The sequence below is a fragment of the Erythrolamprus reginae genome, chromosome Z, assembly GCF_031021105.1.
Source record: "Erythrolamprus reginae isolate rEryReg1 chromosome Z, rEryReg1.hap1, whole genome shotgun sequence".
Lineage (NCBI taxonomy): Eukaryota > Metazoa > Chordata > Lepidosauria > Squamata > Dipsadidae > Erythrolamprus > Erythrolamprus reginae.
The window spans coordinates 123,736,582-123,761,913 of NC_091963.1; the positions used below are offsets into that span (position 1 = coordinate 123,736,582).

Here is a 25,332-nt window from a genome sequence, read left to right on the forward strand (position 1 = left end):
CAAGGCCTGCCGCCTTGATTGCATCAGCAGATAAAGTTGCTCAGATACGGGTGGACCTCGACTCCGATTGGATAACAGAGTCAACTGACAATGAGTCAGTGAGTTGACTGGGGCCCTTACTTGTCCATCTGTCTGGGAAAAGTTTGATCTGGTGACACCTGATGAAGTGGACAAGGCCACTGGAACTGTGAGTTTCGCCACCTGTTGACTAGATCCGTGTCCCTCTTGGCTGGTTTCGGCCAGAAGGGAGGTGACATGGAGCTAGGTCCAGGAGATTATCAATGCTTCTTTGGGGAGGGGGTCCTTTCCAGCTCTTTACAAGGAGGCATTTGTGCGCCCCCTCCTCAAGAAGCCTTCCCTGGACCCAGCCATTCTCAACAACTATCGTCCAGTCTCCAACCTTCCCTTTATGGAGAAGGTTGTTGAGAAGGTGGTGGTGCTCCAGCTACAGTGGTCCTTGGAAGAAGCTGATTATCTAGGCCCTCAACAGTCAGGTTTCAGGCCTGGCTACAGCATGGAAACTGCTTTGGTCGCATTGATGGATGATCTCTGGTGGGCCCGGGACAGTGGTTTATCCTTTTTCCTGGTGCTTCTTGACCTCTCAGCAGCTTTCGATACCATCAACCATGGTATCCTTCTGCACTGACTGGAGGGGTTGGGAGTGGGAGGCACTGTCCTTCAGTGGTTCTCCTCCTAGCTCTCCGTTCGGTTGCAGTCAGTGTTAGTGGGGAGACAGAGGTCGACCTCTAGGTTTCTCCCTTGTGGAGTGCCTCAGGGGTCGGTCCTCTCCCTCCTGCTATTTAATATCTACATGAAACCACTGGTTGAGATCATCCAGGGGCATGGGGTGAGGTATCATCAGTACACTGATGATACCCAGCTGTACATCTCCACCTCATGTCCAGTCAACGAAAAGTGGAAGTGATGTGCCAGTGCCTGGAAGCTGTTAGGCTCTGGATAGATGTCAACAGACTCAAACTCAACCCTGATTAGATGGAGTGGCTGTGGGTCTTGCTTCCCAAGGACAATTCCATCTGTCCATCCATTACCCTGGGGGAATTATTGACCCCCTCATAGAGGGTCCACAACTTGGGTGTCCTCCTCGATCCATAGCTCACATTAGAAAACCAACTTTCAGCTGTGGCAAGGGCAGCATTTGACCAGGTTGGCCTGGTGCACCAGTTGCAGCCCTACCTGGACCAGGAGTCACTGTTCACAGTCACTCATGCCCTAATCATCTCGAGGTTTGTCTACTGTAATGCTCTCAACATAGGGCTACCTCTAAAGAGTGTTCGGAAACTTCAGATCGTGCAGAATGCAGCTGCGAGAGCAATCATGGGCTTCCCTAAGTATGCCCATGTTACACCAACACTCCACAGTCTGCATTGGTTGCCGATCAGTTTCCAGTCACAATTCAAAGTGTTGGTTATGACCTATAAAGCCCTTCATGGCATCGGACCAGAATATTTCCAGGACCGCCTTCTGCCACACAAATCCCAGTGACTGGTTAGGTCTCACAGAGTTGGCCTTCTCCAGGTCCCTTTGACGAAACAATGTCATCTGGCGGGACCCAGGGGAAGAGCCTTCACTGTTGTGGCCCTGACCCCATGGAATCAACTCCCCCCAGAAATTAGGATTGCCCCCACCCTCCTTGCCTGTCGTAAACTCCTTAAAATCCACCTCTGTCATCAGGCATGGGGAAATTGATTCCCCTGGGCCGTTTCTGTTTTATGTATGGTTTATATGAGATGTGTGATTGCTTTTTATATTATGGGTTTTTAAATTGTTTTAATCAATTGGATTTGTACTGTTTTATTGTTGTGAGCCGCTCCGAGTCTTCAGAGAGGGGCAGCATACAAATCTAATAAATAAATAAATTAATTGTGCCGCCATGGAGAAATGGACAATGGAGCAGCTGGCCTATGGGAAGGAAGAGAAGGATGAAGAAGAAAGAAGGAAAACAGCCTTCTCCTTCCATCATGCCAGTCACTCTGTTGTCCATTTTTCCATTCAAGCACAGTGCAGCACCCAGTGTCCACTTTGATAGCAGGAGGGGATTTCATAACCACTTCACCTGAATTTGTGTGAAATGAATACCACCACCACCATTAATTATAGGTGCATAAAGATAGAAGAAAATTTTATATCCTTTTAATTTAAAGCTCCCCATTGTCAAAGAAAGGTACTACCACTAAGCATATGACATCTTCCAAAATATACTTACTCAACTATTGGTGAATCTTCATTTAAGTGTAGATATTATATGCATTTAACTAAAATAAAATTTTAAAGGTATTGGATAGATGATGGCATAGATAGCACAAACCTGGATAACATAAGTATATCTTTTCACAAGCTTGGATGAAATCCTTCTCAGGCACATTTCAAAAAAATATCATCCTGATGTACATTTATTTATATTCCTTTTTGTTATATAATAAAGTATGTTGTCATGCCAAAGCCCATCATTTAAGTTAGAGGCTTTGGCCTGCCAAAATTAGAGTAGTACTGTGGGAATTGGGAGGGATGGTTGCATGAGGAAAACACACTAGCCACAACAAATTCCTTTCTTGAAGATCCAAGGTCATCCTTTGTTCAGCACCAGTGGAAGTATGAAAGATGTCCATGGGCATGCAGACAACTGGACTGATCCGCATGATGATCTTGTGGGTGTGGGAGGAAGGATGAACCTTTTGGATTTTGATTTACAATTTTGAATTACTCATTCTGCCTTTTCAATTCTGATGGCTGTTAAAAATTTATGGTTGTTAGTACCAGCTTACTCAACCTGCCCACCCTGTATGGTTTCTCATTTTCCAAAGGAGTTATAAGGGAAAGAAAAAAATGCTTTGGTGAATGTGTGAAAAATAGGTTGACATAGAGTTTATTTATTTAATTTTTTATTTATTTGTTTTGTCAAGTACATATTGGAGGTATGTAAAGATATCATACATGATACTAGTAAAAAGAAAAAAAATAAGAAAAAACATTAGATATAATAATATTCATATACATGATACTAGTAAAAATATATAAAGAAACATTAGGACAGGGGATGGAAGGCATGCTGGTGCACTTATGCATGTCCCTTACTGACCTCTTAGGAATTGGGAGAGGTCAACAGTGGATAGTCTAAGGGTAAAGTTTTGGGGGTTAGGAGATTACACTATAGAGTCTGGTAGTGAGTTCCATGCATAAACTACTGGGTTACTAAAGTCGTATTTCTTGCAGTCGAGTTTGGAGCAGTTTACATTAAGTTTGTATCTGTTGTGTGCTTGTGTGTTCTTGTGGTTGAAGCTGAAATAGTTGTTGACAGGAAGGACTTTGTAGCATATGATTTTATGGGCTATGCTTAGATCATGTTTAAGGTGACATAGTTCTAAACATTCTAAAACTAGGATTGTAAATCCAGTTTCGTAGGGTATTCGGTTGTGAGTGGAGGAGTGAAGGGCTCTTCTGGTAAAGTATCTCTAGACATTTTCTAGAGTGTTTATGTTCGAAATGCAGTGTGGGTTCCAGACTGATGAGCTGTATTCAAGGATTGTTCTGGGGAAAGTTTTGTATGCTCTTAGAAAACAGTGCAAATGCATATGCATCCAGCGGTTGGGCGTGCACTGCCATGTATGAGATTTGGCTTCTACGCCTGTGCCAGAAGACAAATTTTGTGTGCGTGTGCGAGTAAGATTTCAGTGATTTTCACCAATATTTTTGTTTCCACACAAGCGCAGAAGCAAACAAACACTGAAAATGGGTGAAATCTTGCATGCAAGAGCATTCTCACGTGAGATTTTGCTTCTGGCACATGCACAGAAGCCAAATCTCTTGTGGGTATGCACATGCACACCTCAGGGGCATGGAGATGCATGTGCATGCTCATTTCCACTAACAGATCGCTGATCCCATCCATACTGGCTGAAACCCACTACTGAGGCAAATGCCATGAATTAAGTCTGATTTAAAGGTACAGAATATCAAAAGAATGATAAGTCTGGAGAAACTAAAGCTTTCATTTGCCATATTATGAGCAAGCAATGAAGGGAAAGCCATTTAATACAAGGAAGCACAAGGAGAATAAAAACCCCTTCTCCATTACACTTCTTTTCCACAATTGCATTACTCCCCAATACTCACTTGTGAACAGAATACAAACAATGTTAAGAGAAATTTTCAAAGTTCCACTATTTAGAAAGGACATATTTGATTTTTTTTTATTTCTCATGCTACAGATAATTGGATTGAACAGAGATGGAAGAAGATAGTACAGAATAGTCAACCCAAAAACTAAATAAAAATGAGTGTTAGGAAATAGATTTCTTGTTTTTTCATATTGCTGTAGTTACAAAATGTTTATCACTATATGATATCATCTCTCTCATCTTGTGCATCATGCTATATGTCAGATTTTGCCATAGCACTTCTAAAGGAAAAGCTAAAACAAGCTAAAACCTGTTTTGTGTAGTGCTTCATGCACCACTCTAGAGATCAGGACACAGTATAAGATTCAGTTGTAGGCCCAGTAATTTTCAATATCTTCATAAATTATGTAGATTGAAAAATAGAAGGGGAACTCATCAAATTTGTGATTTTTTCTCCAAACCCCAAAAACTTTAACATTACACTATCTATAGTCAACCTCACCCCATTCCTAAGAGGTCTGTAGGGGGCATGCATAAGTACATCATTGTACCTACCATTAGTGCCCTACTGTCTTATTGCCTAATTTACCTGTACCTACTTTGCTAGTTGTGTTATCTGCTGAATGAATGAACAAATGAGTGAACGACCGAACAAACAAACAAACAAAAACAAATAAACAAACAATCAAATAAACAAAGAAATTTGCAGATTACACCAAGCTGGCAGAAATAGCCAACACTACAGTAGATAAACTCAAAATCCAAAAGGATCTTTACATGAACACTAGGCCTATCTAATGAAATGAAATCCATTATAAATAACAGTAAGGTTCCACACTTCGGCAAGAAAAGCCAACTGTACAGGTTTAGACTAAATCAAGCTTCTAAATCTGTTATTCTATGAAATTCTATAGATGTTAAAATCTCCCATAAAAGCATTTTAGAAGGCAGCCTTTGATGCCATTACAAATCTCTTTTCATTGGATGGGTGTTTTTGATTTTCTGGAACTCTTGATGACCTCAGGAAAGTTTAATTTTCCAGTACCTATTGGCTCTAGGCAACTTCATTTTATCTTTGCTGGTATTTTATCTTGCTATTATTTTATGAGCCATGCTTAAACACGGCATGATTTTAATATTCTAAAAGGCTAATTCCAGTTAAACTTGAGAAGTTGGTTTCACTGACATCTGCTCAAATTCAGAATAAGATTCTATGTTACTACACTGTTATAGTATCAGTAGCATTTCATCACAAGAGTTTTGCAAATAATATTTTGAGTTCCATGATTCTCCTGTTTGGGAGGCTGTATTTGCCTCCATCCCAACTCTCTATTTCTATCTTTATTACTTTATTAATAGAAGGAAAATAATGAAAAAAAAATGAATAATATAAATAACATTAAACAAATTAATTAAAACATCCAAAATTGAGAAAGGACACTTTTGATATTTTTATTTCTCATGCTATAGATGATTGGATTGAACATTGGTGGAAGAAGGGTATACAGAACTGTCAACCCAAAATCTAAATAAGATGGAGTGTTAGAAGGAGGTCTCAGATTGGCAATGCATCCACTTAATAATAACATAGACACTACCGTAAGATGGGGAATACAAGTGGACAAGGCTTTCTGCCTTCCTTTTTCAGAAGGGATTCTTAATGCTGTCTTGAAGATCACTGCATAAGATACAATTATAAAAGTAAAACAACCTAGTGCAGCAATGACAGTGGCCACAAGAATTCCAACCTCAAGTAGATTTATATCAGAGCATGATAGTCTTAGCAAATGTGGAATTTCACAAAAGAATTGATTGACCACATTAGAACAAAAAGGGATGGAAAAGGTGCCAGTGGTATGCAACATTCCATAGAGGACACCCATAACCCACACTAGAATTATTATTTCAATACAGTATTTCCAATTCATCACCATCTCATAATGCAGTGGATTACAAATGGCAACATATCGATCATATGCCATGACTGTCAGGAGGAAGAAATCAGAAGACCCAAAGGCGAGAAAGAGAAAGATTTGAGCAACACAACCAAAATAAGAGATATGTCTGGTGTCTATCACATAATTTATCATGGATTTGGGGACAATGACTGAAACAATGCCCAAGTCCTGAAGAGCTAAATTCATGAGAAAAAAATACATGGGGCTGTGTAGTCGATGGTCTAAAGCAATTGCAGAGATGATTAAAAGATTTGTTGCTACAGTTGTCAGATATAACACAAAAAAGAAAAGGAAATGCAAAAACTGCAGATGCTGATTTTTTGAGAATTCCAGAAGCAGAAAGTAAGACACTGTGGTTTGGTTCTCCATGTTTTATTTATGATAGAGCTGCCAAACTACAAACAAAGAAAAGAGGGAAATTTAGTTAAAGTTTTGGAGGCAGCATTTTGACATGTGATGAGAACACAAAACACCAAGAAGCATAAAGATAATGAACAGAGGTTCAGAGCACAGAAAACAGGGTTGTAGAATGGGGATATTCAAATACATTATTTCCCATTTTTACCCATCTGCATACAGAATCAATCACCAACCTCGTTTTCCTTCTTTTCAGTTGTATTATCTGGGGTAGGGTTTTTTTTTTTTTGAAAATATTTTATTGATTTTAAAAGTTAACATAAAACAAACATATAACAGTGCACAGTGCATGTGCCCATCACCTAACAACACACACACCCCGTCACCCCCACCACCCATACAAGAGGATTCAAAAAATATACTTATTTATCTATTAATCCTTGGCTCTATCTTGTTCCAGTATTACTGAAAGAGTGATTGTAATTTATTTTTCATATTTACATCACAGATTCTACTTAACATATAATCTTTTACCTTATTCCATCACACCATCAGCTTCACCAATTTGTTCTCATCGAAATTATTTAATCTTATTTCCATAATTTCAAAATATATGTGGTCCACCATATACCAGTACCAATTTTGTAATGTCCATTTTGTAGAGTCTTTCCAACCTAATACCATCACCGCTTGAGCACTTTCCAATGCTGCGGTTTTAATTTCCTTGAATTCTCCTAGTTCCCTATATTTAATTAAAATTGCTATTTCTTTTGTAATAATCCAGTTAATGTTTAACATTTTATTAATTTCATTCTGCACTACATTCCAGAATTTCTGAATTTCTGCACACTCCCAGATCATATGCACAAAAATTCCTTTTTCCTGGCACCCATGCCAACAGTTACCCTTCTCTTTCCCCTGGAAGTGTGCAATTTGTACTGGTGTAAAATACCATTTATGTAAAATTTTTCTTCTCATCTCTCTAACTCTCGTATTTTTAATCTTGTATATATTTTCTATTATTTCTTTCATTTCCCTTTCATCTATTTGTAAATCATCGTGCCAACATCTTGTTAAACTTTTTGTTACTTCTTCTTCCATCTGCAATAGCATTCTATATATATTACTGGCTTGTGCTTTACTCTCATTTATCTTTTCACTTATTATTTTTTCTAAACTATTTTCTTTCCGTAAGAAAGCTTCTTTATTCTCACTTTTATTTAAAACACCAAGAAGCATAAAGATAATGAACAGAGGTTCAGAGCACAGAAAACAGGGTTGTAGAATGGGGATATTCAAATACATTATTTCCCATTTTTACCCATCTGCATACAGAATCAATCACCAACCTCTTTTTCCTTCTTTTCAGTTGTATTATCTGGGGTAGTGATCAAAACAGTTGCTAAGGGTAGAACAAATTTGGTTGTGATAGTGTGGGAAAATTAGATAATGCTTTGTGCTTCTAGGAAAAAGGAAATGCAAATCTAACCAATAAATATAAAAATAATTTGCTATATCTCTTACTTGGAAATCTTGAGAACATACATTTTGCCATTCCTAATTCAAGTGTTAGAGATTAGTTCATCCATGAAGTTTTGTTCACATTTTTGAAATTATAACTGTTTTTTATTCTTCATAATGATCATGTGAAAAAGATAGCAATGTTATATATTTGGTTAATTCATTATTTAAAGTCTACACAGAAATATCTCCAAATCTCTCTTCTCCATTAAGTCACTGCTGTCCAACTAATTTTCATATACTGAAACATCTATCTGCAGTCATAGATATTTCTATTCTGAATGTTTATTAATTTTCTTTTATTTCCCTCAAAAGTCTTGTACACCAAAATGAAATTGACTTATAAGTGCTTGTTAACATAGTTAGCAAATGTAAATAAAACTGACTTCTCTGTGCTCATTACCATAATTGACCATTAAGAAAACAATAGCTTCCTGGAGGACCAGTTATCATATCACACAGAATAATAATATCTCAGATTCACTGTTCTACAGGTAAAAATTGTGAGCATGAAAACACCTATTCTTACATAATTTTGGGGTGCTAAAAATGAAAAAAACATTTTAAAATGTACATTGGCTCTAGTTTCCATGATATAAGTAACCAACTAATAAAGTATGAAGTTTATAAAATGAAGTTTATAAAATGAATGATGCAACTTATACCATAGATTACATAGTCAGTTTTGGTGACTAATAGAATATCGCCGGCTCGACTTACCGGCCCCGGCGCTTTTGCAGAAGGGCCGGGCAGACACCGGATCCTTCTGTGGCGGCCGCCATCTTGTTTTTCGGCCAAAATCTCGCGAGACGAGATTTCGGCCGAAAAGCCAGGCCCACATGGCCTGGAATGATGCTGAGACCGTGTGGGGCTTGCTGGCCCTATTTAAGGGCCTGCAGGCCCTGGGCCAAGCCTTTTCGCCCGGATCTCAGCCAGGCAGCAGATGTTCGTGCGAGCTCTGCTCCTGGCAGCCATTTTGTGGTGGCCTTGTGTCGCGGCCGCCATTTTGGGCTCGGATTCGGCGAAGAGGCTTCTTCGTGTTTTACTTTGGAGGGCTGCTGGGCGCAGCACTGGTGGTCCTGGTCCCCCTCGGGCCCGAGGCGCAGTGGTGAAGTCGCTCCCGGCTGGGAGAGGGGCTCGGTTGGGCCCCGCCCAGGGTGGGGGAGGGTGCTTGGCCTCCAGGGACCCCCGTGCTCACTAGGGTAGTCCCTTGGGTTTTGGCTGCTCTGGGGTGTTAGAAGGGTATTGGTGGCCAGCACATTCGGTTAGGTTTGCGTGGCCTTGGTGCGGGTGGAGTTGGGGGCAGGAGTGTGCTTCCCCACATTTCACAGTTGCCTTACTAAGATGGGCCCCAAGAAGAGGCAAGCCAAGGCCTCTATGGCCCAGCCTGCTGTACGGCCCAGGAGGGCCCTTAGGCCCTCTGCCCGGGCTCGGGCTAGTATGGAGGGGCCTCCCGCGGTGGTCCCTTCAGAGGGGGTGGCGGGCCTTCTGCCTTCAGCTCCTCACCCTGATGTTTCTCCTGCCCTGTCTTGGGCTAGGGTTTTGGAGAGGCTCGACGAACTGGAGCAGTGGCGGAGCGGCTCGGGCCGGACAGATGGCCCAGGCCGGGCGGATGGCGGCTTTTCCGGGCCCCGCACCGATGGGGCCCCCCTGGATGTCTTCAACCCCGTACGGGGCAGGTGAGGCTGCACCGCACACTACATCTCCTTCATTTCTCCCCTTGCCCGCGTCGGGTTTTCCCCCGTCGGGTTTGGGGAGTGGGGTTAGCTTTATGGGGTCCCCGGCGGGCACCTGTGGGCAGGTCTGGGTGCCACCGGTTCCTTCATCGGGGCCGCTGGCGGCCGGTCCGGCGCCGCCGCCTGGGCCAGGGATGGCGGGGGTTCCCGGGGTGCCCGGGTTAGGGAGGTGGGCCCCTCCAGCTCCTGCCATTATGCCCCCGCTCCCTTTGATGCCCTACCCCCAAGGTCTGGGGGTTTTAGGTGTCGGGGCCAACACGGTGTGGGACCCGTTCGCCGGTATTAAGGCGGGGCCCATTCCGTGCGGGTTGCCGTCCACCCCTCTTGGATGTCACCTTCACCCGTCCGTGAAGGAGGCAATCTGGAAGGGGGAATATGTGGACCTCTTTTCGCTTCTGAACCGGGAGGTTCCCAAGCAAGAGAAAGATATAGTCCCTGGGGAAAAGCCCAAGAAAACAAAAGTAACCAAGTGCTTCAGCTCATGGCTGTACGCTTTTCTTACGTATGCGTCGGTAGTGATTCAGAGGCAGCCAGCTATGGCCTCTGCTATGCTTAAATATATCGATCTGATCGCCAGGGCCAACTTCGAGTATAAGGGCACCATATGGCGCCATTACGATAAGGGTTTTAGGATGAGGATGGCTGTAGAGCCCAACTTGCCTTGGGATATGGTGGTACCGGACCTATGGTTCCGGGCCACGCATATGTCCGGTAAGGAAGGGTGCGAACGGACCGATAGCGGGCATTTCATGGAGGAGGAGCCTGTGGTGGCCACGCCGACCAAGGCGACTCCTGGTGTTGCTGGCAAGGGGGCCTCGCCTGCTTGTCATGAGTTTGCTGCGAAAGGGGCGTGTTTTCGTCCCTTTTGCAAGTATAAGCATGCCTGCGGGAATTGTGGGGGGTCCCATGCAGCTTCAGTGTGTCCCCGCCCCAAGAAGGGGGCGGAAAAGAAAGGTGGGGGTCCAGGAAAGCCTCCCCCACCGGCTGGGGGAAAAGGGGCCCAGCCCAATTGATGTTTCAGTACTTGAGGGTTGGTTGGTCGACTACCACCCTCGCTCGAGAGCTGCGGCTCTCTTGATGGGTTTTGCCGAGGGATTTAGGATCCCTTATGTGGGTGTTAGGAAGGCTTTCATGTCCAATAACCTTAGATCGGTTGTCAGACATGAGGACATCGTTAGGGCTAAGATTCGGAAGGAGGTGGCCGAGGGCAGGGTCCTCGGGCCTTTCCCGGAGCCGCCCTTTCCGAATCTTAGAGTGTCCCCCCTGGGGGTGGTCCCCAAAAAGGCGAGTGGTGAATTTAGGTTGATTCACCACCTGTCTTTTCCAAAAGGGGAGTCAGTGAATGATTTCATTCCTGACGAACTTTGTTCGGTCCGGTACGCATCCTTTGATGCGGCTGTGACCATGGTTAGGAAGTGTGGGGTTGGAGCCCTTATGGGTAAATGCGATATTAAGTCGGCATTCCGGCTCCTCCCCATACACCCAGACGACTTCGGGCTTCTGGGCTTCCACTTCGAAGGTGGTTTTTATGTGGACAGGGCATTGCCAATGGGCTGCTCTGTTTCCTGCTCTCTTTTTGAGAGCTTTAGCACCTTCTTGGAGTGGGTGCTCAGGAGGCGTAGTGGCCTGGGCTCGGTCGTTCACTACCTTGATGATTTCTTGATGGCGGGGCCTGCGCACTCGGAGCAATGCTTTGCTCTGATGCGGGACTTCGAAGCCCTTTGTGCTCAGTTGGGGGTGCCTTTAGCCTCTGAGAAGACCGAAGGCCCCGCCACCAAGATTACCTTCCTCGGTATTGAATTGGACTCAGAGGAGCAATCTTCTAGATTGCCCCTGGACAAGTTGGTTAAAATAAGGGGCAAGCTTGAGGCGGTCCTGGGCTGCAGGAAGGTCACTCTTCGGCAGCTCCAGGAATTGGCCGGGATCCTTAATTTTGCCTGTCGGGTAGTGGTGCCAGGCAGGGCTTTTTCTAGACGGTTGTATGATGCGATGAGGGGGCTACGTTTGCCCCACCATCATACCCGCTTATGTGCAGGGGTCAGGGCTGACCTCTGTGTGTGGCGGGAGTTTTTGGAACACTTTAACGGATTGTCTTTTTGGAGGCACGAGCTTCTTTTGGAAGCTGAGTTGCAGCTCTGCTCCGATGCTGCGGGGACTTGTGGTTTTGGGGTAGTGCTAGGTGACCAGTGGTGCTGGTCAGTGTGGCCTCCGGAATGGAGTGCCTCTTCATTGGTTAAGGATTTGACCTTTTTGGAGCTTTTCCCCTTGATAGTGGCCTTAGAGCTTTGGGGTGAGCAGTTTAGGGACAAGACTGTGCACTTTTGGTGTGACAACCTAGCGGTTGTCCACGTTGTGAACGCCCTGTCCTCTAAGAGTGACATGGTCATGCGGCTTGTCCGCCATTTTGTGCACAGGTCCTTGTCCCTAAACGCATTGTTTTTTGCTAGGCATGTCCCCGGGCTAGATAACGGGGTGGCTGATGCCTTGTCCCGTGGTCAGTTGTCCAGGTTTCGGACCCTGGCCCCGTGGGCCCGAGAGTCACCAGAGGCATTCCCAGTCCACCTTTGGAGCCTGGGCAGGCTCCCGAGAGTTGGAGAGACGAGGCCTCCAGGGCGATCGCCCTTTCCGTAGCACCAGGCACCCTGCGGGCTTACCAGCGTGCAGGTAAGGAGTTTGGGGATTTCAGGCAGGGTAAGGGTTACCCCCATAGTTGGCCTGCCCCGGTGGAGCACCTAGCTGAATTTTGTGTCTGGCTGAGGCAGCGTGGCCTTTCAGTTAGGACTATCAGGTCTAGGTTAGCCGGCCTCGCCTTTCTGTCCAAGGTGGGGGGGGGGGTTAGTGATTTTTCTGGTGACTTCCGCATCCGGAAGATGCTGGAAGGCTGGGTGAGGGAGTGACAGGGGATCCCTTCTGACACGCGTCAGGCCCCGACGGTTCAGCAGCTGTCCTTGATTAATCAGGCCTTGGACAGTCTGTGTGCCTCTCTGTACGAGGCCCGTCTTTTTAGGGCAGCGACTTGTGTCATGTTTTTTGGGGCCCTTAGGGTCAGCGAGGCAATGGCCTCCTCGCAGTCTGACACGTCGCTCCGTGCCTTCCAGCTCACTGATCTGGCCTTTAGGCAGGGGGGTGTCTCCCTTTTGGTGAGACATTCCAAGACAGATCAGTTACACAGAGGGGTTAGGATAGAGCTTAGTGCAGCCACCGACCAGTCTGTGTGTCCGGTGGCTGCTTTACAGCAATTTTGTGGCTTGCGTGGGTCAGGGCAAGGGTACCTTTTTAAGCATCAGGACGGTACCCCTCTGACCCGTTATCAATTCTGGGCTTTAGTGTCGAAGGCAATGGCTCAGGTAGGCATGGATCCCACCGGCTATGGAACGCATTCGTTCCGTATCGGCGCCGCAACTAGCGCGGCACTTTCTGGTTTCCCGGCCCATCGGATTCGGGAGATCGGCCGTTGGCGGTCAGCGGCATATTTGGGTTATGTTAGGCCCGCTGAGGATTCCGGGCAGGGCTTAGGCTAGGTAACCTCTCTGTGTGTGTCCTCTTCCAGGTCCCCATGCCAATCAGAAACCGACGGCGCTGCTGTGTGGCCACAGCATGGTATTTTGGGCCGGCCGCTCAGCAGCCAGAAGTGCCATCGGGACCCAGTTGTCATTGGGACGGTGGGTCAATGTTGTTTGGATGGGCCGGAGAGGTATGCGGTGGGAGGGGCTCCTACCGACGTTGCTGGGCGTGCAGCATCCCAGGGCTGTACCCGGCGCTGCTGGGCGGGCGGCTACCCAGGGTAGCGCTCAGATGGGACTGGGTGGGCGGCAACCCATAGCCGCACCCAGATGGCTGGTCTTGCACCTCGGTGGCAATGACCTATGCCTGCTTGGTGGTCTACCGTTGATCATCCAGGCGCACGAAGACCTGCGGTGGCTTCGCACGGTGTGGCCAACCACGCAAGTGGTGTGGTCTGAGATCCTCCCAAGGATCGTGTGGAGGGACGCCATTTCCCTTAGGGCCATTCACCGGGTTAGGCGTAGAGTGAATAAGGCCCTGGGTAAAACAGTCAGGGAATTAGGTGGGGTTGTAGTGGCCCATCCCCTCATCACTGTAGATCGGCCGTGGCTTTACCGGGCCGACGGCGTTCACCTGTCAGAACAGGGGAACGCCATTTTCTTACAGGACCTGCAGCGGTCTCTGCGTGAGCTGGCGCAGCTAGAGGGGGGAGTCGGGGGGCCAAGATAGAGATCTGACCCCCGCTCCATGGCAGGTTAGGGGCGGAAATCTGGGTGGTGGTTAGCAACTGCGCGTTCTCCCTTGGGCATCTTTGGGGATGATTGACAGGTTCTTTCCAAGCTCATGGTGGGGTGCTACCTGAGCAGTTGGGGGGAACCTGTCTTTGGGTCCCGCCATTGAAGTCCCAGGGTAGGGGTGAGCCGGCGGGACCCCCCTCATGCAAGTGCATGGCAGGGTCTCAGGTGAGGGAGAGGTCCCTCACCTGGACTAGCATCGAGCTACGCCCATAGTTGCCCAGGAATGTTGATTGCTACGTCATTTCTGCCCCGGAAGTATTTGTTTGACCCTGCAGGTCCACTGTTTTGGGTCATAGTTAAGCATGTTGATTTATGCTAATTTATGCTAATTTAATAAAATAAATTATGCAAATTTATGTTAATAAAATGACCCAAGTTTAAATCCAGCTCTTGTGTCTGTGTCGTTACTCCGTCTCTTCTGCAAAACCACCACACATGCCAAGATGATGGAATATTAGCTAATATTACATCACCAAATTCTATAGAAGTCACAGTATCTGTTACTTGGTGAATTAAACAATGTCTTTAAACATTGTTTTATGCTAGTAAATTTAGTTATGCATTGAATCTGTTTAAATAAAGCAAATCATTTCTGCTATATTTGTAGTGAGGTTACTTTTGCACCCCAAAAGCAAAGGATCACAACCGTGAGTAAGAAAGCCTACAACTTCATTTCGCTCCTGCTAGACCTGTCAAAATATATACCAACATAGACTCTCAATGTTGGAAATGTAAAAAAGAGCACGAAACATAGTACCACATATGATGGTCATGCCAAATGACATGAAATTATTCTATAAAAATTAAGAATTGCCTAAAAGAAATGACCCAATGTGACATCAAAATAAGACCTGAGACATATTTATTAGGACTTGTGGGAGGATAATATACTAAACCTAATTATTATCTAATTATTCATAACTGCCACAAGATTGGCATACATACAAAATTGGAAAGACAAAAATCTCACATCAGATAATATGATAATTAATAAAGTAATAGACTCTGCCAAAATGACCAGGCTTACATATGATTTATTTATTTGTTTCTTTGTTTTCTTGTTTCTTTATTTTCTTGTTTCTTTGTTTTCTTGTTTCTTTGTTTTCTTGTTTATTTATTTTCTTGTTTGTTTGTTTGTTTGCTTGCTTGCTTGCTTGCTTGCTTGCTTGCTTGCTTGCTTGCTTGCTTGCTTGCTTGCTTGTTTGTTTGTTTGTTTGTTTGTTTGTTTATTTGGATTTATATGCTGCTCCTCTCTGAGGATTCAGGGTGGCTTATAACATATAAAAGAACAATATAGCATCCTAAATCCAATTAATTTAAATTAATACTCTGAAAACCTAAAACCATTAAAAATACAAAAAACGTGTTAAAATCCTCAGAACTACTCTGCAAGGGTTTACTCCCCACCCCCACACATTAAGGAGGGAGCGAGTCACCCTAAACAAGGCAGCTGAGTGAGATTCCACATATGCAATCAGGGTGACATGATATGTGATCTTGTTGCCCTAAGCACCCCTTGGTAAGTCTTAACATAAGCACTTGCCAGTGTTCAGTCGGATTCAGATTTACTTTTCCTCATACACTTCTCTAGACATCTCTTCTGGTGTTTCAACCTCTAGAGTTCCTCAGCTTGAGAGGGGGTCTGGAGCTTCTGCAGGTTCCATAGGAGAGGAAGCAAATTATTTTGAGCACTCTATATTGGATTAGTTGAAACGGATGCTAGATTTTCTGAAAAATTGGAGTGCAGTGAGAGAATAGAAATCAAAAGCATATCAGCTATAAAGTAATGTTCCTAGCTGAATTAGGTAGCTAGTGAAAGGTTAGCAGAAAGGACTTCTGCAAGTGTGTTGAACAGGAAACGGAGAGATTTGGACTAAAAACCAAAAGGAGAGTAAACAAAAGGGGAAAAAAGAATGACAGAACATAGTAAGCTTTGCAAGGACATAAATCAGAATGTGAAAGTGAATTATTGGACTTTTAAGAACTGAGAACTGACAATGAAAGCAGTGAAGTGGAAGTTGGAGTCAAAGTTTGAGAAGGTTAAAAAAAAAACCCTGAGGCTAAACTCCATGCTGGGACAATCTTTCTGACTAATACCTACCAATCTACATAATAATAATAATAATAATAATAATAATAATAATAATAATAATAATAATAATAATAATAATAATTCCTATATTTCTTAAACTTATCCCTCAATATCTCCTTCTTTTTACAATTTTAATTCCCTTTTTAATTTGCCAAATCTAGTGTCTCTGACCAGAACCTCTCCATTGCCTATCCCAATGTAAGCATTTTTAAAAGACTGTAATAGTTCGTAATATAATGCATGACCATTGGCCTACTAAGTTTTCCTTCCTTTTGTCTCTATGATTCTCTATTTCCTGTTCTTCCACATCACTTATCAACTCAATATAATCAGCATAATAAATGGTATGTTCATTAATCTGTCCATTTTCAAAGCCTTCATTCCCTTTATCTTCACAATTGTCAGTATTTTCTTCCATGTCATCTTGTTGTAATTTATCTTCTTCAACTCTTTGCTTTATATCTACTATCATATTTTCAGAATTTTATTATTCTTGTCCTTATTAGAAGCTTCCTTTATATCCAAGACTCCATGTATTTCCCCCCTTGATTTCATTTGCAAATTCCTTAAGATATCTCATAACATCTTCAGAGAAGCCTTTTAAAAAGAGTGTAAAGTCCTCCATATCCATATCAACCATATCAGAAGAGGCAAATCTTTGCAGTAAATCTAGCTGTCTAAAAATATCACTCCAACAGCCCAGAATAAGCCATCTTCATCTGTTCCTAATATAGTACTCATTTTTTATGGTTAATGTAAGCTTTTTAAAGTTCATTGAAAATTCGGATATCCAGGAGATATAGTCTTTCCTTTCTTATCACAATTGGAGACAAAATAGCCAAGTTTCTTTCTTAACCCATATAAATTTTCACTTCAAGGTCAACACCTGAACAAAGAGCACTGATGTACAATCAAAATGCAGCTTCTCATCAACTTGATTCTCCTGCCAACAGATGGCAGTATCACACAAACTCAAAAACTTTTTGTTTTGCATATTAAAGCAATGAGTATTATTTTATACTTTATTTAAATCCAAATTTTCCCCATTATGGGTTTTAATTATAGCCTTCCAAATCAGTCGATGCATGTAAATAGAACACTTCCAGTAATCCATTAGCTATTTCCTCCAATGTTCCCTGTATGTCTTCTCCTTTAATCTTAAAAATACAAATCCTTTTCCAGAAAAATAACTCACCAAATCCATAAGCTCCTTTCCTCTTCAACCTCCAGCACTTTGCTTAAGTTTCCTTTCTTCCCAGATGACATCCAACTTTCAGAAACAATTCAATTCTTGTGCAATGCAGCCAAAGTGGCTAGGATGGCATGGAAAGCTGATTTCACATGCTGCTGGTCAAAGCCCCAAGCTGACTCTCTGTGGGGTATGCAAACCCCAAATATTTATTCATTCATTCATTCATTCATTCATTCATTCATTCATTTGATTTGATTTGTATGCCGCCCCTCTCCGCAGACTCGGGGCGACTAACAACATGTAACAATCCAATTTAATAAAACAACTAAAAACCCTTATTATAAAAAACCAAACATACACACAAACATACCATGCATAACTTGTAATGGCCTAGGGGAAGGAATATCATAACTCCCCCATGCCTGGTGACAAAAGTGGGTCTTGAGTAATTTGCGAAAGACAAAGAGGGTGGGGGCCATTCTAATCTCTGGGGGGAGTTGATTCCAGAGGGCTGGGGCCGCCACAGAGAAGGTTCTTCCCCTGGGGCCCGCCAAACGATATTGTTTAGTTGACGGGACATGGAGAAGGCCAACTCTGTGGGACCATATCGACCACTGGGATTCGTGCGGTAGAAGATGGTTCCGGATGTATTCTGGCCCAGTGCCGTGTAGGGCTTTAAAGGTCATTACCAACACTTTGAATTGTGACTGGAAACCGATCGGCATCCAGTGCAGGCCGCGGTGCTGCTAACAGAGAGGAAAATTGATAGAAAGGAGCAGGAGTTTCCTAGGACACTCCTAGGAAATCTTGGTGAGGTAACACATTATTGGAATCTAGGTATAAAGAAAACTGATAAAGGATTTCACAAGCAAAGAAAATAAACAATTTGTTGAAAAGGTTTAAGATGGAGAATTGTAAGGATTCAAAAAAAAACATGGAAACAGGTTTTGTGATAATAAATATTCAGTTTTGGACAAGGAATTATATCAATATTTAATAGGAAACTTGTTATATTTAAGTAATTGTTTGAGACTGGATATTGTCTATAGTGTAAATCAGTTGCCAGGGTATAATATTGAGCCAACTGAATATCAGTGGAAGGTGGCTAAAAGAATATTAAGATATCAAAAACATACCATTCTTTATGGTTTATATTTAGAGCCAAAACAGGAGCAACAGCCTATGCAGATGCTAGCTTTGCTACTGATACAGTAACTAGAAAATCCACATCAGGATTAGTTGTGCTATTTATGATTGGTTGGAAGTCCCTAAAACAACAGCATATCAGTTTGTCAACGATGGAGGCAGAGTTCTCTAGTTTATCGCTGTGTGTACAGATCTAATATTTTATAAAAAATTGCTAAAAGGTCTAAATATTTATATCAAAGAACCAATAACTGTGTATGAGGACAATCAGTCTGCCATCAATATGGCTAACAATATTGCAGTGAAAACCAAATTGAAACATACAGATATCAGATATTTGAGTGTGTGACAAAGTGCACAAAACAAAATGATTAAGCTTGTATATTGTGTGAGTAATGAAAATATTGCCGATCAGTTTACTAAAGCACAAAGGGTCATAAAGCACAAAGAATGTTGCAAAAATTATAATATGAAAATATAAATAGATATGTATTGATCATCCAAGGGGGAGATTGTCAATACAATGTATATGAGTATTTGGGTAATACAATACATATAAGCCAACTATGTATGTTTGAAACATATTCCTTTAAGGGCACTCATCACTTTTTTGCAATGCACTCTACATGGGGCTACCATTGAAGAGTGTTCAGAGACTGCAGATAGTCCAGAATGCAGCCACGTGAGCCGTGGAACATTCATATAACACCAACACTCCACATGCTGAACTGGCTACCGATTGGTCTCTGGTCACAATTCACAATGTTGGTTATTACCTATAAAGCCATACATGGCTTAGGACCATACTATTTATGGGATTGTCTCCTGCCGCATACCTCCCAGAGACTAATAAGATCTCACAGGGTTGGCCTTCTCAAGATCCCTTAGACTAAGCAATGCAGATTGCTGGGGCCACGGAGGAGAGCCTTCTCTGTGGCTGCCCCGGCATTATGGAACCAACTGCCCCCCAATCTCTGTACTGCTCCCCCCCCTACTGGCCTTCCAAAAGGCAAAGACCTGGCTTTGCCAGCAGGGTTGTGGACCATGAATATTACATCTGTCATGGCCGAATTGTGCATGAATGGTATGCATGTGTGTTGATTGGATTGCTTGCTTTGTAGGTTTTATACGAGGTTTTTGTTGTTTAATAGTTAATTTTTGATTTCTTTTTATTATAGTAATATGGGGTTTTTTATACTGTTGTAAGCCTCCCTGAGTCCCATTGGGATTGGGCGGCATAGAAGTCAAATTAATAAATAAATAATAAAGATTGATCTATGTCCCACGCACGGTAAGCAAAGATTGCTTATATGACTGCAATGTATATGACTTATATGGCTTATATGACTGCAACTTAAATGTTGTTAACAATCTGGGATATTATTATGTAACATGATAACTGGCACTGAAACATTTGGAGGTAGCTTTATAGACTAAAAGCTAATTATATTTATGTGCACTCAAAAATCTATTTTATTTTGATTTGCTAATTACCATTTTGTAATAAGCACACAGAAGTCAATTTCATTTTCTCATACAAAATATATGACTTGATTTGTATATACAGTACTTTGTATTAAAATAATGGAGAGCCAGAAATTTGGATAAACAATTTGCACGATAATATAATAAAGATGAAGGAAAGGAAACATTCATGAATAAAGTGTAAATCTTACCACCATAAATAAAACTATAAGAGAGCTACATGCTTTAAAAAAATATTATAAAAACTGACTATGAACTCAAAATGAGTAGATATCAAGATGATGAATAAAAGTGAAGGAAAAGTGAATAAAAATTGAACACAAATGAATACTTGGTGTTTGTTATGCGGTGTAAGTAATTTATTTATTTTATTTTATTTATTTATTTTGTCCAATACATAATACCCATTGAAGAGAAAGATATGTAATAATATAAGTAAAGAAAAGAATAGAAGAAAAGATATAAAAGTATAGGTGAACATATTAGAAAGGAAGAAAAGATAAATGAGATAAGGAGAGACAATTGGACATGGGACGAAAGGCACACTAGTGCACTTATGTACGCCCCTTACTGACCTCTAAGGAACCTGGAGAGGTCAATCATGGATAGTCTAAGGGAGAAATGTTGGGGGTTAGGGGTTGACACTATTGGGTCTGGTAATGAGTTCCATGCTTCGACAACTCAATTGTTAAAGTCATATTTTTTACAGTCAAGTTTGGAGCGGTTAATATTAAGTTTGAATCTGTTGCGTGCTCTTGTGTTGTTGCAGTTGAAGCTGAAGTAGTCATTGACCGGTAGGACGTTGCAGCATATGATCTTGTGGGCAATATTTAAATTGTGTTTTAGGTGCCATAGTTCTAAGCTTTCTGGACCCAGGATTGTTAGTCTATTTTCGTAGGGTATTCTGTTTCGAGTGGAGGAGTGAAGGGCTCTTCTGGTGAAGTATCTTTGGACATTTTCAAGGGTGTTGATGTCCGAGATGTGTTATGGGTTCCAGACAGATGAACTGTATTCAAGGATGGGTCTGGCAAAAGTTTTGTAGGCTCTGGTGAGTAGCGTGAGATTGCCAGAGCAGAAGCTGTAGGAAAATCATTTACATTCAGTTCAGCAGAATGTAGGAAGTCTGTTAGAAAAATCTGGATAAAAAGTCAAGGCGTAACCATTTCTTCAACGCAACTTTGATTTCTTTGTTTCTTACACTATAGATGAATGGATTCAGCAGAGGAGGAATTACAATATATAACACTGAAAAAAAAATATTTGAGCTGCATGAATCCTCAATATAAGTCCTTCCATAGACAAATAACCCACTAAACATAAATACAGAGATAACAACAAAGTGGGGTAGGCAGGTAGAGAGTGTTTTCTTTTGTCCATTGACTGAGGGAATTCTGAGCACTGCAATAAAAATCTTCACATAAGTTAGAATGATATACATAAATGATACAATTGTAATAATGCCTACAATGACAAGAAGCCAAAATTCAGTGAGATAACAATTACAACAAGAAAGTTTTAATAGCTGTGGGATTTCACAGAAAAACTGCTTGATATTATTGGAACAAAAGGTAGTTGAAAAGATGGTGCCAGTTTGTATTATGGCATTAAACAGACTACTAAACCACATTGCAGCTGCCAAGCAAATACAAGCTTCTTTGTGCATTATTCGTTCATACTGAAGAGGGTTGCAGATGGCAACATGGCGATCATGGGCCATTACTGTTAGAAGGGCAACATCACAGGTGGCAAAGAAAAGGTAGAAAAAAACCTGAGCCACACACTCAGAATAAGATATGGATCTGCTATTCGTGAGGTAATTAGTCATTAATTTTGGAATAGAAACAGAAACAATTCCAAGGTCTGTCACGGCCAAGTTCATGATGAAGAAGTACATTGGGGTATGAAGATGATAATCAATAGCTATGGCAGCAATGATGAGGAGATTCCCAATTAGAGTTATCATGTATAAAGCTAGAAAAATAAAGAAGTACAGAATCTGAAGATCCCTGACATCTGAGAATTCAAGAAGTAGAAAGAAAGAAAATGTGAGATTGTTCATCTCTCTTCACTAGGATCTGCAGGGCAAAAACAAAAAAGAAACATAATAATTTGAGACTAGTTTTGCAGTTAAATGGAAATACAGTGGTACCTCTACATAACAACGCCTCTACTTAAGAACTTTTCTAGATAAGAACCGGGTGTTTGCCTCTTTTTAAGAACCATTTTCTACTTAAGAACCCGAGCCAGGAAAAATTTCCCAGGTAATTTGAGAGTTGCACGAAGGCCCAGACAGTTTCTTGCCATTCCCCTTTGGTTTCTCTCTCTGGCACAGTGTATGACAGGCACCCTCTTTTTTTTTTTAAGCCTTAAAGTTTTGGATTTTTTTAAAATTCCCTTTACCTCACCTTCTTCTTTTGGCAGCGACTGTCCTCCTCCTCTTCTTCTTCCTCCTCCTCCTCCCACCCAAATTTTGAGCTTTCATTGCTTTCCTAATGGGTTTGCATGCAGTTTGCTTTTACATTGATTCCTATGGGAAAAATTGCTTCTACTTACAAACTTTTCTACTTAAGAACCTGGTCACAGAGCAAATTAAGTTCTTAAATAGAGGTACCAATGTAGTTCATGTTAATTCAATATTTCAATATATTTCTTTGTTAAATCATATTTAATGCACTTTTTTCAAGAACAATTTGATCAAAAATATATGAATTACACTTTTTCCTTTGCCATTTTTAATATTAAAAAAATATTACATTCATTTGTTATTTTATTTATAATAAAATTGTGTAGGTCCTGTTTTAGTATGAGCTATCTGACAGTGAAACATTTTTCCTCCCATTTTATGATTACATATTGTTACAACAAATAAATGGATAATTCAAATAAATGGATAATTCAAATAAATGTTATTATAATAGAAAAACTATTATAATAGTTTTAAAAACTATTTAATTTATTTTTAAAAATTATAAAAGTTATTATAATAGAAAAGTGTAGTAAAAGCTATGCAGGAAATCCACATGCACCTCCTACAACTTTGTAAACAACCAATTTAAAGACTCGAGATCTATCCCACCCCTCAAAGGACCAAATAGTAAAGAATATAATGGTGAAACCATTAAAGCCAACCTCTTTAACACATTCTTGAGTTCAGTCTTTGTAAATAGCAGTGGCTTGTTCCCAATATTTCATAGTCATACCACAATTAACTTCAACGATCTAGCACAAATTGATTTTACAGAAGATAAAGTTAGAAAGGCATTACACAACCGAAAAAAATCTCTATCTATTGGACCTGATGGACTATGTGCATACTTCTTTAAAAAGCTCTAAAAAAGCTTTTTAATAGGAAAGTGAACACAAGAACAAGCACAATCTGAGGTTAGTTGGGAGAAAGTTTAGAAGCAACGTGAGAAAATATTATTTTACTGAAAGAGTAGTAGATGCTTGGAACAAACTTCCAGCAGACGTGGCTGGTAAATCCACAGTAACTGAATTTAAACATGCCTGGGATAAACATATATCCATCCTAAGATAAAATACAAGAAATAGTATAAGGGAAGACTAGATGGACCATGAGGTCTTTTTCTGCTGTCAATCTTCTATGTTTCTATGTTTCTCCACAAATCTGGTTGAACCGATAAGCATATTTTTTTTAAAGTACTTCAGGACTAGCTCCGTACTCAATGCTATCCAAACAATAGAAAAAGGATTAAATCTGGATTGGTTTCAGTATATACAAATCAAGTCAAAATTTAAAGAAGATAAAATAAATTTGGCTTTCAAAAAAATTATAATATAAACAAAGTTATTCTACCCCCAGAAATAAAATTGATTTCTAAGATATATAACTTTCTTTCAAATTGTGACACAATAGAGGAGGAAGTAAAGGAAATGATGATAGCTTGGGCCCAAAGTTTTGGATATTCAATATATTTAAATGAATGGGAAAAATATGTATTAATTATAAATTAACATTAGCAACCTCTTACAAGAAAACCAGTATAAAATGTTTTATCGATGGCATTTGCTGCCAGCATGACTTTCTAAAGTGTTACCTAGTTTCACCAGTTATGGGCTACGAGCCAGAATGCCTGGAATGTGGTTCCGGTAGTGGCAACGGAGTGTGTAGGCCTGCTCCATTTCCGCTGGGTGTGCACACGCCGTATACATGCACTCGGTGCGATTCCAGTAAAAATTACCAGTTTTTTGCTTCTGCACATGCGCAGCAGCAAAGAAATGGCAATTTTTACCCAAATCTCGCTGCCACAAGGACGTCACCGCAAGATTTTGGCTGCTGCACATGTGCAGCAGTCAAATCCTGCTGCAGCAACTGGAGCAACAGCTGGGGCCAGCAAGCAACAGCCGCCCACCTGGGCTCTGGCCAGGTGGCCTGTCCTCTGCTCTCCAGTGCTGCAGGCATATCTTGGCGCACGTGAGAGAACACAGACATAGGAGCCACCCTGCCTGCTCCCCATGCCATGGCCCATTGAACAAGAGATTGTAGGTAAGAGCCGCGGCACGGTGGAGCAGGCAGGCCACTTGTGCCAGTGTCAGGGGGTGGTGGCGGCATAGTGGTGGCTGGCAATGTGGTGGGCAGATGGGAGCTGGCAGCTCCCATCGCTCGCACCAGCATCTGGGGTGGGGAGTGGTGTGGCAGCAGCTGGCAACACGGCGGGCCAATAGGAGCTGGCAACTCCCATTGCTCGTGCCGGTGTCAGGGGGCAGGGGGCAGCGTAGTGGCAGCTGGCAATGAGATGGGCCAATGGGAGCCAGCAGCTCCCACCATCGTGCCAGCATCAGGGGGCTGGGGATGGTATAGCAGCAGCTGCCAATGCAATGGGCCGATGGGAACCAGCAGCTCCCATCGCTCGCGCCAATGTCAGGGGCCAGGGGGTGGCAGTGCAACAGGGTGGCAGCCAGCAGTGCAGTAGCTGGCAGTGTGGCGGGCAAATGGGAGTGGGCTGGGGGGCATCGCAGCAGGGCACAGGGGCTGGCAGTGCAGCTCTAACCTTATTAGCTTTTATGTCCAATTTCCAGGGATTTTTACTTTTGCACATGTGCGGAAGCAAATAAACACCCAGAACTCTCGGGCACATCTTCGCATGGGATTTGGCTTCTGCGTATGTACAGAAACCGAATTATGCACCAGGAACAGGTGCACGCTGGGCGTGCGCACTGGGGCACACTCCCACCACATTCCGGTAGAGTTGAAATTGGTAGCCCGCCCCAAGTGTCATCTATAAGTCGGAAGTGCAAAAAAACTCAGGAACGTATTATCATATGTGGTGGACTTGTAAATATGCAAAAAAATATTGCCAAATAATTAGAAAATTCATAGAACAAATAATCTCTCAAACAATCAATCTAAAACCAGAATTATTTTTACTTGGTATTAACAGACAACA

General features: G+C 42.2%; 2 protein-coding genes across 2 annotated transcripts; both read right to left on the bottom strand.

The window, feature by feature from the left end:
• Window positions 1-5,548: 5,548 nt before the first annotated feature.
• Window positions 5,549-6,475, bottom strand: LOC139152885 (olfactory receptor 14A16-like). Its single transcript, XM_070726250.1, has one exon. It carries the CDS (start codon window positions 6,461-6,463, stop codon window positions 5,549-5,551), a length of 915 nt encoding a protein of 304 aa, XP_070582351.1. The 5' UTR covers window positions 6,464-6,475.
• Window positions 6,476-17,985: 11,510 nt separating this feature from the next.
• Window positions 17,986-21,983, bottom strand: LOC139153235 (olfactory receptor 14I1-like; the record flags this gene model as incomplete). Its single annotated transcript, XM_070726903.1, has 2 exons — window positions 21,074-21,983; window positions 17,986-18,014 (listed from the first exon to the last, which is right to left on the bottom strand). Coding segments are annotated over exons 1-2 (939 nt in total), but the record flags the coding sequence as incomplete, so codon positions are not given.
• Window positions 21,984-25,332: the final 3,349 nt, after the last annotated feature.